This window comes from Penicillium subrubescens, assembly GCF_028828155.1.
Source record: "Penicillium subrubescens strain IBT 31985 chromosome Unknown utg000009l_segment0_segment0, whole genome shotgun sequence".
NCBI classification, from domain to species: Eukaryota; Fungi; Ascomycota; class Eurotiomycetes; order Eurotiales; family Aspergillaceae; genus Penicillium; species Penicillium subrubescens.
The window spans coordinates 398,225-412,839 of NW_026643159.1; the positions used below are offsets into that span (position 1 = coordinate 398,225).

At 45.2% G+C, this 14,615-nt stretch overlaps 5 protein-coding genes across 5 annotated transcripts; 2 read left to right on the plus strand and 3 right to left on the minus strand.

Annotated features, from left to right (window-relative positions):
• Positions 1 to 2,316: 2,316 nt before the first annotated feature.
• Positions 2,317 to 3,096, minus strand: N7473_011199 (uncharacterized protein; the record flags this gene model as incomplete). The annotated part of the gene is made up of 1 exon (XM_057157138.1): positions 2,317 to 3,096. One exon carries the CDS (start codon positions 3,094 to 3,096, stop codon positions 2,317 to 2,319), a length of 780 nt encoding a protein of 259 aa, XP_057004260.1.
• A 1,028-nt stretch (positions 3,097 to 4,124) lies between these two features.
• On the minus strand, positions 4,125 to 6,304 carry N7473_011200 (FAD-dependent oxidoreductase). Its single transcript, XM_057157139.1, has 4 exons — positions 5,960 to 6,304; positions 5,624 to 5,892; positions 5,195 to 5,568; positions 4,125 to 5,130 (listed from the first exon to the last, which is right to left on the minus strand). The coding sequence occupies exons 1-4, from the start codon at positions 6,256 to 6,258 to the stop codon at positions 4,750 to 4,752; spliced, it is 1,323 nt and encodes a 440-aa protein (XP_057004261.1). The 5' UTR covers positions 6,259 to 6,304; the 3' UTR covers positions 4,125 to 4,749.
• Positions 6,305 to 8,079: 1,775 nt separating this feature from the next.
• Positions 8,080 to 9,031, plus strand: N7473_011201 (uncharacterized protein; the record flags this gene model as incomplete). Its single annotated transcript, XM_057157140.1, has 5 exons — positions 8,080 to 8,229; positions 8,284 to 8,383; positions 8,437 to 8,705; positions 8,755 to 8,907; positions 8,960 to 9,031. 5 exons carry the CDS (start codon positions 8,080 to 8,082, stop codon positions 9,029 to 9,031), a joined length of 744 nt encoding a protein of 247 aa, XP_057004262.1.
• Positions 9,032 to 10,060: 1,029 nt separating this feature from the next.
• Positions 10,061 to 10,897, plus strand: N7473_011202 (glycoside hydrolase family protein; the record flags this gene model as incomplete). The annotated part of the gene is made up of 1 exon (XM_057157141.1): positions 10,061 to 10,897. The coding sequence occupies one exon, from the start codon at positions 10,061 to 10,063 to the stop codon at positions 10,895 to 10,897; it is 837 nt and encodes a 278-aa protein (XP_057004263.1).
• Positions 10,898 to 11,326: 429 nt separating this feature from the next.
• On the minus strand, positions 11,327 to 12,043 carry N7473_011203 (uncharacterized protein; the record flags this gene model as incomplete). Its single annotated transcript, XM_057157142.1, has 2 exons — positions 11,327 to 11,893; positions 11,957 to 12,043. The coding sequence occupies 2 exons, from the start codon at positions 12,041 to 12,043 to the stop codon at positions 11,327 to 11,329; spliced, it is 654 nt and encodes a 217-aa protein (XP_057004264.1).
• Between the last annotated feature and the right edge of the window lie 2,572 nt (positions 12,044 to 14,615).

The window sequence follows — 14,615 nt, forward strand, 5'->3', positions numbered from 1 at the left end:
TGGTTAATCATGAAGTATTGATTTTGCGACCCTTCTCAATAATTTGTCACGGTTGGAACAGTGTTACTAAATCACCCCTTCCTGCTACCGTATCCTTCCCTCGTCCTCTCGGCTCCCTCTAAATCATCTCTTAGAGCTCGTTAAGCGACGAATAGTCTAATCTCTGAAATGGATATTGTCGCAGCGAAACGAAAACAGGATTCAGGAAATTCTCCAAGTAATTGCAAAAAGAGACGTATGACAAGAATTAGAGTTTTACCATTAATACCGTAGACAAAGAAAAAGGTAAATAAAGAAAATAGGAATTTGACAAGGGATGAAAGCAAAGTCGAGCCTTAAGATACTAAGGAGTGACTAGTCCAGCACGGAGACACTATTCATGATTAACGTTCAGATACTTCGCTGCTGACCACCCACAAGTCCTAGTTTACAAATTTGTCGCGTTTTTGAAGGCATTTATGGTGTAAATCTTGTATTCAGGTCCACCTGAACACTAGGATATCGTTCGTAGACTCGAGCTTATTGATTGGCCTACCGGGCAATCATTTTTACAGTCTCCAAATTGACGTCCTGAGCGTCGGTTATGCCACAAGTGGCCTCCTGAATAAAGTCCAAAAATGGGCGACGCTCTAGCGTCACTGAGGCTTAGCGTTTGGAATATTTGATAGCAACATTGACAGCCAACGTAGAAGGATAGAAAAATAGCGTTGTCTTCGAAAAGGAGCATTCACCCCGAACAGACCAAATATTGGATGCATCATTCTGAGCAATGGAAAGGCAGATACGTCTCTGAATTTCCCTATAAAAGACACCACCCTGTCATAGATCTATGGCTACAACAATTTTGGCAGAGTTTAAGAAGGCCATGGTGCACAGACTGAATCGTATCTTTGCGCGCAGGTTGAGATCCCCTCCCACTTCTCAGCAGTCTGCCCCATCTAGAAAATTGTCCAAGAAGCGCCGGCCTGAGATGGTTGATCTAATGACTGCAGATTGTAATCAAATTCATCCGTTATGTGTTGCGTATTTTATGTTCAGTGCAATTGAGACACTGGAAAAGGCAGAATCGGAGGAATGCGAACGCAAGCCCCTAATTAACCCGGTAAAGGTAAAAGTTGGAGATTCCGGGGAAGGTGACTTGGGCTTCATTGATCGAACTCATCCGCAACTGGTCCCTTCAACCTACGGGGAAACGGAATTTACTACATCTTCCCAATCGAATTATTCTAGACTTGAGCTTGTTCTGAACAAGTACATTCAAAAATCCGGTATTGCCCTGCGCGAAAGCTCAACGTTCTGGAAAAGGCAGACAGCCTACGAGAAATTATTTTGGCTGATTTGTCTCATGGAGTTTGTCGAATGCCTTCGACAGATCCAACATGGCCACAATGCTGCCTCCGGAAAAGATTCAACCGTTCCCCGAAAAGATTCAACCAACTGCTCAAGTGAAAGGGCAATTGACTACTTTAAGAATTATAAAAGTTACAACAATCAGAACAATCAGAACAATGACTTGAAAACTCTCAGGAATTATTGGTTAAGATTCCGCTGACTCTTTGGTCCCAGGAGAAGGGTCGTTGAGCAACCGAATCAGACAGGAACCAGTAAGTACAACGAAAAACAGACGCATCTCCAATAGACGCAATCAAGGTTGTTACAGCTTCCTGATGAGATACCACAAAACCTGTTATCATATGTCTAGAGAGACGTTTAGTATCCAAAGTATAATTGTGGCAAACTTTGCAAGTCCTCATAACATGCCCTACGGCAGGCGTATGATATTACCCGTTGCCTCTGATGAAGATTCACTTACCACAATTGAACGATTTAGTAAATCTAATGTGCCTTTAAATCAACAAAATTGAAAAAAATCTCGTGTTTATGCAATTCATTATATCTATCCTTGGGCTAACAATACTTTTGGCATGACGAAAAAGTTATTCCGGCCCTATTTGTATTACCAGGTATTGACTCTTGTGAAATTTAATCTTATAATTATTCTCAGTAAGCATCAGTATCCCATTGTGTGCGAAATATGGAGGTTTACTTTGGTGCTTCAAGCATACCCGATTTTTCTGCGGTCTTCGCCAATATACGGTCTTCTTCATCAAGAATTCCTCGAGGAGATATTTATTAGGGTGCTAGGACTATCGTTTGGTCAACCCCTTACGCAGTAGATGTAAATTAGATATCGAAGTTTCTTCGTCTTGGAGCTGATATGCATAGGTTCGAGGGCTATGGTAATTGAATAAACTGAACGTCTTTAGCAATGTGTCACGCCCATGATCAACATCCGAGCAGTTGCAATTTGTGACATCACAAGGTCAGGCTTCCTGCCATTCCTTTCGCCCACATCCAGGGCTTCGTTTTATCTGGCATTGCATTATAATACTCCCAACCCATTACCCCACCGAAGTATTTGTATTGTCTAGACAATCTGCTGAGCATGTTTTGGACGACTTCCGGTGCTACATACCCCGACCCTCCATTGGGGTTTGTTAACACGCCAAAGACCACCCGCTGTGCAGACCAGCCCCGACATACAATATCAGTATACATGTTCGGAGCATTCGCGAAACTCCGGCCATTGTAGAACTGCACATTATACCAGTTTATTTTTGAGCCTCGCTCCGCCTCTAGTTCTCTATAGTCAAATCCAGATAGATTGCCCCTATCCAGCAAAGCAGTCGCAACGGGAGCGAGGGTAATGATGAAATCATCGCCTAGGTCACTCTTAAGCCTATCGATCAACCGGATAATGCCTTCGAGAGACATTTTTTCCTCTGTGTCGAGATCAAGACCGTTGAGGGCGTATTTCTTAATCATCTTCAACAAGGGGCCGTAGAATGCTTCGAACTGGCCGTCGTTGCCATCAAGACGTTCGAAGGAACCCCGAGCGGCACCGCCTAGCATTCCCATTATCTTCAAGCCAGTTTTCTTCATTTTTTTTACCTCCACCCAGAGTGGGCCGAACTTCTCGTTGGTTGGAGAGTCGTCATTGAGGGTGATGTTTCCTGGTTGCTCGTTAAGATGGATTGCTGCCAGAATTAGATGAGTAATACCGGTCCGTTCTTGCACAAGAGGGAGCATAGACATGTATGCGCCCTGGTCAGAAAAAAAGTCTGACGGTAGCAGATCACACGACGACGCTCTAGAATACCGCGGTTAATTGGCGGCATACTGGGGTAATGAGAGATGAATATCCTGGTGGGTGCTCCAACGGCTGATACAACTAGCAATGTAGAAATATCTGATAGAAGGCGAAGAACGACGGCTTTAAATAGAAAATAGCCTGGGTACTCAAATGCACCTGGTTTTCCTTACATAAAACTACATAGGCTGTGTCATTGCTGATGTCGGGCGGGTATCAACGGGAACGACAGCAGTCAGGGAAAGTGGAGAGGCAGATCAGCTCAATCAGTAGTACTGGTCACTTCCCCTTCTCCTTCCATCATATTAGCTAATTTAGATATAAATCCACGTAGAATGCTACCTGGTACTACTCCTTGCGGGCTAAGGTGGCCCTTGCGTCTGGTTCGCTTTATGATATCTTTCATCGCTACTGGCTTTATACGGCTTCATAGATACTATTTTACCACTTCAAGTGGAAAGTGTGTCAAACATTGTCAAATGAGGCACGTCATTATGCTGAAAAGTAGGTGACGTATTTATTTATACTATCTAGTCAGCGTGGTGGGCCTCATTCTTGATTCTTTACAGGATGACCCGCTTTTCTTAGGGAACGATAGGTACTCACGTCTTGATGTTTCCTATTTTCAGATGCTACTATAGTAGATCATGTGCTGGTGCAGGTCACCTAGCCGCCTCAGCTATTCCGAGACCTTTTTTAATTGCATTGACCTATCATGACGATTGCAATTTTCATACGCATGGCAAAGTGTGGAACGAGCTCTGTAGACTTGCCGATTCATCTTCCGTGGCGGACCTTCGCTCCTTTACATCAGAGAGCGTTACCCAAACACGCCAAGTTGAAGGCCAAGGACATGCTGTTTGCACCAGTCCTTGCAGCTAGCGCTTGAAAGTCAGAGTACAGTTGTTGAGGGCATTATAGTATCCTCCACTGTGGACACATGGCCAATGTCTGGTAGACAGCTATCAAATACCTACAAATCAGAGGATCATCAGGATCAATCATAACTAGCTATCTTCGCCGGACGCATAATACAACAGTCGCAATTATTCATGACTTGCCTGACAGAGAGTCAAAATGGCTTCGACTACAGCTTTGACAAATTGGCGGATCCGACGTTGTTATGGCACAAGAACAGCTAGCATTCGTGCGAATGTACTTCTAATCACGGACAGCTTACCGAACGATCCTTCAGTCTCCTGGTCGACGCTGAAGACATAATTTATGTAGAGAATCAAATGTAAGTCCAACGGTAACTTATACCACTACACAGTATACCAGATCAGCACAAATATTTGGGAAGCAATCCAAGCTAACGCTGGCATCTTCTAATCATCATAGACAGAAAGAACTTCATAATCTGCTTGAACTCAGGCCTTAAATGCTCCTGGGCTCGATGGCCGCTTGAAAATGTTGCTCGACATGCAGAGAACTGGATAGCTAGGCACTAGTCAGAAGGCACTCGCTTTCATACTTCAGGCAATAACACAACATTTTCAAAGATTTTCCAGCGCGACATATCTTAACATCCGGGTCTTTGTCGAGACTTAGATTTTGAACTTTGCTTGTAGCTCAAACCTCGCTCGGCCTTCATATTTCTACTCCGGCTCGTCCAACCAACGAAACGTCTTCTGCCTGACAGGAACTTCGAGGTCATGAAGCGAAATTGCCGGCGCAAAGGTCTCATCCCATCGCACTTTCATGGCCCGCGGAAGCGACGAGGGAAATTCGTGTAACATATAGTCTTTCCATTTCTGTGTTTCCAACGAATCCATGAGCTGTCGCTGGTGAGAACGCTCGATCATGCCTTTCACTCGAGCAAACCGAGTGTGTTGCACATCCTTAAAGAGAGTCTCTATCTCATGGCATGATAATGGACCGGCTTGTTGCTTGCCAGATAACGCTGACACCAGACTGTTGGTCAGCGCTGCTGCACTTTCAATGGCTTGGTTTCCGCCTTGGGCAATGATAATTGTCATCTGTAGAGTTTAGTGATACTTTCAGTGAAGCGGAAATCAAATTAGGAACATTTGACTTCCGTACCTGATGGGCCGCGTCTCCGATGATTAACATCCGTTGCAAAAACCACTTCTGATAGGTAAATTCTCGCATCGGCTTCAAGACTGTGGGTCTTAGTAGCTTTTCACGCAAGTCCGAAACAAAAACTCCCGGGCCCACAGGATCGTTCTGATGCTCTTGAAGTATGGTGTCCGAATCCTCGGGGAGGAAGTGGGGAATCTCAGTACCGTGACAGGTTCTCCTCAGCTTTTTCATTAATGCCCAGTAGGTACGATCCTTAGGACCACTGCCAACGATATAAGAAAACCCGTGGTTCAATACGTAATCAAGCGCACCCTGGGAAATTCCTTTGACAGTGCTAGAAATTCCAAAAAGACAGCAGTATGTTGAAGGAACATCTGAGAAGAATTATCAGTAGAGATGTCACCCTGCCAAGGTAATTTTCAAACCTACCCTTCTCTTCTGAGAACTGTTCGCCAGCGCCAATCTCACGGGCATGACGAGCCATTTCTTGTCTGACGCGCGAATGAATTCCATCTGCTCCGACGACGACATCGCCGTGGTAGACCTCTCCATCGCTTGTTTTGACTTTAACTTCGCTTTCAAGATGCTCAATGCTCTCAACCGATTTCCGGATTCGTAATTTCGACTTATCCCTGATCTGGTTGTAAATTGCCTGCAATAAAGTACTCCGATCGCACCAGAATGCCTTATAACCGTATCTGTTCAAGTTAGCGGATCAAATTCACCAGATTAAGAGAAACCGGCCAACACTTCGGGAGAACAAACCGCTCCAAAGCGAATTGCTGCCATCCGGTTGTGTGCCTCAACACTTCACCGTCGGGGCCTTTGACAGTTACACTGTCAATAGCGTCTCCTGCCTGGTCAAGAAGGGACTCGTAACAACCCAGCTGGTCTAAGATACGAAGGCCATTTGGTAGCATGCAGATACCTGTGCCAGCATCGCTGCAAAGTATGTCTGCTTGGGCTTCGAGCAGAATATAATCCACCCCGACTTTCTCCAGCATCAATGCTAGAGTGAGGCCGGTAACCCCACCGCCGGATATGACTACTTTGCAAGGTCTCATAGTCAGACGTTTAAAATGAGGAGATCTGGCTTGTGATTCGATTCTGTCACGCGATGTCTCTCATACATATATTCATTTCCCCTCTCTCGGCTCTTGCTGTGGGGCCATTCGAGGTATTCAAGGGTTGGAACCCTAGCCTTGGGCGAGCAGCGAGCCGGCTTACGCACAAGACCCAAATGTAGACGCAAATCCGAGCCGGTCTAGTGAGCTCAAGCAGGTCTATCCGATCTTGTATATTCTCGAGACCTTCTTGTCGTGGCTCGTCGGCGCAGGAATAGCCGAGGCTAGACATAAGAATATCTCAATGCGGTTGATGAATAGAGGAGCAGCCTGGCTTGGTTCTATCAATCAACGCCCGCCTCGCCTTGACGGGCCGGCTCCACCTAACCATCCGGCCAGGGAAGGAGTGTTAATTGCAGAGTGTGTATGATGGCAGAACAGCTCGCTTTTTCTCCGTACAGGAGTCAACTGGTGGGAATTGTCTCGAAATATGATATCGATCTCCAATCCAAACAACTACTATACCACTGTTCTGAGGTCGACGTTTGACTATGTCCGAATATCGTCGGGTATAATTTGGGAATCAAACGTGTCCTTGCTTTTCTGTAAACCCCGATCCACACTCCTCACAAGCGTTCCCTCCTTTACGGTCCGCAAGTATCCACCTAAGCGATGCTTGCCTTTGATATCGCCATTTTACATACTTTCTCTCTACTAGGTTCGCTCATCGCCAAACTCCGAATTCAATATTTCTAATTAGATCTTATGTCAAGATACCTACAGACAAGTAGACAAGTAGCAGGGTTTCAAAAATACTGTAGGAGAGCATGCTCTACAGCCAACTTCTTTATCGTGGCGTGCATACCTATATATAGAACCAAGAGTATTAAATGTATGAAGAAAAGTCATGATTCCACATCAATAAATCAAACCAGCAAGGAAGTGTCCATGTTATCTCACGCTAAGTCACTAATTGAAAAAGCCTGTCTTAGTCTAAGTCAGCCGGCGATCATTAGCTATTAGAGGGATTTGCCGCTTTCCTGAGTTACCTAAGCCGCAACCGTGGGAATTAGAAGAATGTGTTCTTGATGGCATAAAATTGCTGCCGGGAGATTGTCTCGTAGAATACCTGTCTTGGTGCCCTGATATTTGAACGTGTTTATTCATTTGGAGGAGAATTTGACCAGCAAAGTATTCGTAGATGGGCGGATCAGAACTTCCAATCAGCCTATATTGCCTACTTCAGATGTCTACGAGCCTGAGAAAGCGGGCATTGTTACCAAATTTGCCTACAGAGAATTGATTCATCCATAAAAGGAATTGGGTTCTATTTTTTTCTCTTTCGGTTTCTCTCCTTCTATTTTAGGTAACACCTGTCCCCGCTGGTCTATCAGCAATATACAGTCTCTTCCCCTGGGGTTCATTTTATGCCTCACATATCCTGGATTCCTCCTATCCTTTCCATTCATCCAGATAATGTCTGTTTCAGGGTCTCCCAACGGGCTCCGACCTCTTGTTCTTCCCCGACGCGCTCTATTTTCACCCAAGAATGATGGTTGTTACCGGCCTAAGATACTCTACGGAAATCCCAGTAATTACTACCAACACAAGTTCAGTGCTAGACTAGATAGGATAGTTTCGGTCCGGATACGAATCACCACGGTTTGTTCAACTACCATTCGATCCTCGACCGGAAATGACGGAACTCTGTACGGGATCCGAAAATATCGGATCAAGACTGAAGGCAGACCTCATCCGATCCAAGATTTGATGAGAAAATTCGAAAACTGCAAGTTGACTGGACACCTCCGTTATCTGCTCATGCCAACGCACTCGTATCTCCACATCCTTGAGAAGTCATTTTATACCGTCTCCGAGTACGATTTAATGACTCTCACCAACGTACTCCAAGGTTTGACGGGATTTCCCTCCCAGATGTGCCATGATGATATCTGGTCAATAGTTAGCCAGGTGATCATGATCAAGCCCTCTTTGCACATATTATTATAGCCTAACTTTGATCAGGTCCTGTCTGGATTGGGTTTCCTGGCGACTTTTGGATACCAGCATAGGAGGCTCGATCTACAGAATATTCTAATAACTCGGCATGGTACCGTGAAAGTGGGTATGTTCTCCTCGCCACTACGAGCAGCGCACTTTCACTAATCATCCGTACAGGAGGCATAGAACACATTGTAAATCAGACTTCGAAAGGCTATCACATCATGTCCGATGCGCTCAAACAGGTTATCGAGGGCCTAATTTCCATGGGCCCTGATTCATGCTCCCATTGCGTTGGTGGCGGCTGTATCGCTTGCAATGCCAATACCGAGGAAAGTTGTTGCGACGGCACCTACATGACCAGTCAGGTCGAATCTCTCCGCAATATCATAGAAAACCCCACGAATCAACAATCCACCTTGCAGGCCATTAACAGAATCAAAGACGTAAGCTCGGGTGCTATGAACGAATATTCCAATGCTTATACTCCTACAGATTGAATTCATCAGCCAGGCCCAAGGCATAGGGCTGAGAGCCCTTGTGGAATTTGCGTGGGCCAAAGGATGGCATGACGTCAAACCAGACTTACGGTTCCCAGACTATTCCAAAAAAAAACCTGTGCCATCCATGACGCAGAAGTCCCCGGATGTCTGTCCACTAAAGAAATCTAGGATGGGTGTCTCTGCTCGAAGTTCTACAGGACTTGCCGATCGATATCGACGGCCTTTCCTACAGCAGAGAGACGTCTACTCTCGCCAGCGACCCACTGTAAGAAATGGGACCAGGCACGTGCTCAAAACAGGCGTACTCAAATGAGAGTAATCGTTATAAGTTCATGGGCTTACAATGGTAAATGATCATGCGCTCTGTAACACTTTCAGGAGAGGGTTGTCTGGACTGTTGATGATAAATAGTGCGCGAGATGTTGATGAGGCATAGCTACAAATATCATGCAGCCCTGCGATTTTGATTATGTGCATTTACCGGGAGATAAGATACGCTGGCTGTAGATGGAGAGTTACGGTAATACGTTTACGCGGTCTAAGCTCAGGGAAGAATCTCATCGACGTTGAAGGGCCAAGATTTATGGCTCAAATACCTCGAGGATGAACCACCACATCATTGCTCTCTGCAAAAACGACTTGTAACTCATATGCGGAGCATACTACTCAGGTTTGGATAATAGGAGATCGCTAGACTGGAGAACAGGCTGAATAGTAAGAAGCCCGTACATGCTTACGGCAGCCAATATCCTCGTATTCTCGTATGTCAAAGAACGGCCAAATGAACGAGGCACCAGAATGAGGAGGTGTGTCGAAACCCTCGTACAGCTCATAAATTTAGTGGTTGACACAAATTTCGTAGCTGACTTGATTGGCGAAGCAGCAATTTCAGTCCGAGTTGTGCTACGTACTTGATCTTCTAAATGTAGAAATTAAGTGCAGTGTTGCCATTTTTACCATCGAAATGATCAAAATCGCTAGGCCCGATTTTTGACACCTGATCGAACCAATGTTATATACGTGGACTGGCGTACTGTGATTGTTACCCGAAATACTAGAGATCAAAATAAGAGCCTGGTGATTATGTGGGTTTGTAAATCTAACAGGGCAATTGGGTTCGCGTTTTGTCCAAGGCGGGACTATGACACTTCGAATTATCAGAAATTGTCACGATTCTAAATTGAAGAAAAGCATGTCCGTAACGGATTTGCAGAGGGCTTTTAAGCCCACGATGTTTCCAACCGATCACAGGGTTTCTCCCAGTAAGGCACTTGTTATTCAAGCGGTCTGTGTCAGGTATGAGCGATTGCTTCAACAGAACGTTTCTCAGAGTAGGCCTTTGCCTTTTGCTCATTACTGGCATCGTAGAGGCTACGACCAAGCGCGGTGCAGCCTACAACGATCCCGCAACGGTCACACCGTTGTCGGACACCGGTACGGTAACATGGGCATATAATTGGGATATGAAGGAGGCATCTAGCCTTCCGGCACATGTTGAATTCGTTCCCATGCTGGGCCGTGCAGTCTTTGATGGATGGGATACATCAGTGGAACAGGCACATCTTCGGGGCAGCTCGTACATTCTAGGATTCAATGAGCCGGATATGACTTCCCAGGCCAATCTCAGCCCTTCTGTGGCCGCCGGTTACTACAAGAACTATATTACGCCATATCAAGGAACTTTCAAATTATTGAGCCCAGCAGTGACTTCTTCTACCTCTGCTGGTATGGGTCTTCAGTGGCTTGACTTATTTATGAAAGAATGTACATCCTGCGGCATTTCGGGATTGGTAGTTCACTGGTATGGTGACTCTGCTGATGACTTCAAGTCTTTCGTCAAGAATGCTATTTCATTTGCCGACGCTCATAATTTCTCAGAGGTTTGGATCACCGAGTTTGCACTCAATGCCGATGTGGGCGGAGTGACTGATCAGACCAGTTCCGTGCGTTTCATCGAAGATGTAACTTTTTGGCTAGATAATCAGCCCTCTGTGGCCCGATACTCTTACTTTATGTGCGCCGAGGGATATCTTCTCTCGGGCGGCTCTTTGAACAGCGCTGGCAAGGCCTATGTAGCCCCATCGCGTTCTATCGCGCCTACGATTTCCTCGAATGCCTGCGCCGTAACTGACTGACGATGTTTTCTGCGGCGTGCGAGACTACCAATAGGCTAGCAGGTCTCCCATTAGGGGATTCGAATGAGGTCACTTTGCCTATACGGTAGCTTCAAATAGGCAACTAAATGAGGGCTTTAAACAATTTCTAAAATGTGAAACCATATAGGTCTATAGATTTATCCGCATCGATCTCTTTCTAGCCCGAGGGAATGTGTTTGAAGATTTTTTGCAGAGAATATACTTATTATAACGCTAGCTGCTTGAATCAGGAAATATTCTATCCCGTGTAGTAGTTAAGAATGGAGCGCGGAGTTCGCTATCCGGCAACAAAAAAATTACTAAAACCAGTAAGATGCGCTTCGTGATAACTTTTTCTTGATTTCTGCCTTTGAGCTCCCTATCATAGATTTCTTCAGTTTCACCTAGATTTCCGTCTCTTGTTGTGAATTATTTGAACAAGCGGAAGGAGTATCCTGTAACAAAATTGGATCTGGCGTCCGCGCTAGCATCGGTGAGATTGGGGACATTACTGGCCCAAAATGAGGTTTCCCTAATACCGTTAGACTTCTTGGAGGACGTCAGAATTGTGATGAGCGCATTACCAAAGGATCTAAACGTGCGAGGAGGCGGTACGAGGGGTGGAAAGGAACGAGCTCGCAGGTGGTTGCCGTGGCTAAATTGAGGGGAAATAGGGCCCGAGATAAGTGCGGTCGCGCTTAGAGAACCGGACTTCATGCTGGGATTACCGACGCCGGCGCATAGTCTATCTTGGAATGCCTTGACAAGGTCTTGCAGGAGTGTAGAGCACTGTTCCGCCGCTTTTGCCCGGCGCTCGAGCTGAACGTTCTCAGCCTTCAGCACTTCAAGTTCAACATTCAGTCTTTCGTTGGTTTTTCTCTCCTCCTCGAGCTGCCTTCCCTGCGTCTCTAATATCCGTTGGTCTTCCTCTCTCCTCGCTTTCTGTTTGTCTCGAAATCGCTGCTGAGCCTCTCGCTGTGATGATTTGGATATTCTCTTTGGGCTCACAATCTCAAACGGGTTAGGAAGTTTGGTATGAAAATTAGTGGACGGACTTACGGGACCAATCTTAGCCCGCTGGTTGCGTCTACCTGCAGACGGCGGGCTAGAATTGCTTGAAGCTGCAGCAAGTGCTAAATATTCCATATTGAAGCGGCACAAGGAGTGGGTTGCTCGAGAAAAGAATGGATTTGGAAGGGAGGAGTTGGATGTAAGAATGCTATTTCAAATGGTTGATCCGCGCATAATTTATACCTAAAGATCCCCAGTAGTACAAATAATTAATTAATTCAAAGAAATTTTAGTCAGCTGGACCGGCTATCCGCGCTACAGTTCCCTTCCTTGTCCTTACGCTTCTCTGCTCTACCCGTGTAGACTTCTTCTGCCAGTCTAGAAGTGTGGGAAAAATTCAGTTTCTGGGGGTATTTTATTTGGGAGCGCTGTTCCTGCCACTGCCAGCCCGGAAATACTAAAGAGCTCACAGTCACGGGTATACAACAGCCTTTCGCCCGTCTGCTTGTCGGCTTAGAGCTTAGATCGATTTCTCCATGAACACTTTGCGACCTTCTATTTTCATAGCTAGGCCCGTAGTATCAGTCTGGCGTTAGTTTGAAGCGGACGCCTCAATTCCACTGCAAAACCCGCCGCTACGGCAGGTCTACAGCAGTACACAAACAATGAAACAAAAAAATAAATGAATAAAGAACGCCTGCTAATCTCATAATGAAGGGCCTTATGGAGTTTTCTGGTTTATATAGTGTCAACCAGCACCTAATCCGGCTTTTTCAACCCGTTTCGGTAACTTACTATTCTTGTTATGGATGAAAGAGACTAGATACATGTTAATTATACAGGCCTTGGTATTGGCACAGTGTTGTTCGTATTTACTTCCAATGGTCTGTTCAGGTAATACTGAATTTAACTCTGCCGCGTGGACCTATATTTCAGGGCCCGTGAAGACCAACTCAATGGTTGCCAGTCTAGTGGGCCTTTTTCTTCCAATTTTGCATTCACTTTCAATATCGATCACTATTCCATCCTATATATACCGTGTCAGTAGTTGATATCCGACTTTCTTCTTGCCGAACAACTTTCGCCTGCTCTTCATCACATTATGTAGTCTCAATATAGCCCTGAATACAATTTTTCGGCATGGGCATCGCCACGCTGTTTTCTAGAGATATCTCGGAAACAATGATATTTCCATATCCAGGATAAATGAATGCAGACCATGGATTATGATGTTGGTACAGTAACCTAACGGATATATGAGGTGTCGAAATAGGGCAGTATGCCGAAACGTCAGATAGATACCCTGACCATCGTTGCAGGTACGTACGTTCAATGATTCTATTGTCGTATACTAATGGATCATGGATAATGATATCCCTCTCTAATGCAGTGTTACATTCTTCAAAGTCAATATTACAGGTTGATCTGAGGTGACTGCGCGGATAAAAAATCACACAGCGGTAGTAGAATTTTGTCGCTCAAATGCCACAGGGACTAACCCAGAATGTCAACTTTTGAAAACACGCATAATTCAGAGCTATGTTATTGACTAGCTTACTTAGATTGATTTGCTTTCACTATATTGCGAGAGGACTATGTCTGAAGTTCGGTCTTGGGTAATTCGTTGACCAGCTTTCGTCCACCAAGTTTACGACCAATTGTCAGGGGATGTTACTATCAATACTGTATTTGAGTTCGGTTTTACGAGAATACGTCAACTTCGGGAGTCCAAATTTGACTTCGTCAATACTGGGCCCTTTAACTTCATGTTTTCCTGGAGATACCTGACCCTCGGCGCTCGTACTCACTATATCCACCGGGCCGAGTCAAATGGTTGTGTTCGGACGCATTATAAGCGATGATTCAGCCACGAACCAAAGGCTTGCTTACTCACTCTTGTCAAATATATGATCGCTTGACTTGGTGCCGGCATTGACGCTTATATTCCTCTTCGCCAGAGCTTTGGTTTTGCTCTCCTCCTACAGTAAAAATGGCTGAGCTTCTTCAATGTGTAGACGCTCAAAATGGAAATTAATCGCCTTTTGTGACGATCCCATGAGTGCTCATTCGTCACGGTTGCCCCGCTCGTTACGGCCTATATTTAGATATACTTTGAGGACAGCTCCAGGCTTTCTAATTTTTGTCAACTGACTTCTCGTAACGCTAATGACTTTGCACAGCGAAAGGGTTTTCAACGAGCAGTTGTCTATAATTTTATCTCTATACTAAGTGAATAAATTTCATTTTCGAAGAATAGGTGGTTGTGATCTATGTTGGGTTTTACCGAGCTGTGGGTGTTTGGTTCCATGGTATCGTGCGGCGGGACGCGGTTGCAGTGGGATTGACATCAAGTGAGACCAATTTGAAGGTAGAAAGAGTGGTATGATGTTATTTTGGCCAGTATTCGATCAAATTGAGGTGTAAGATGGCTCTCGTGCCCGTCAAGGATCAACAGCCGAAATCGCCCTCGTACACGCAAATTATTATATGGAATAAAGATCTTTTGGAGCCAGCGAAGGCCAATTTCATCCGTACTCCAGCCATTCATTATTTGATACTTCGATACAATTCGATTCGCCAATTGCTAGGGAGATCTGATTCAAACCAACTAGCAACAGAAACCTGGCCCTTCAACATGATTCTGTAGCGAATAGCCGCCAGCGCAAATTGTTTTGATCGTAGTAATCCATTCGAAATTCGTGATAGA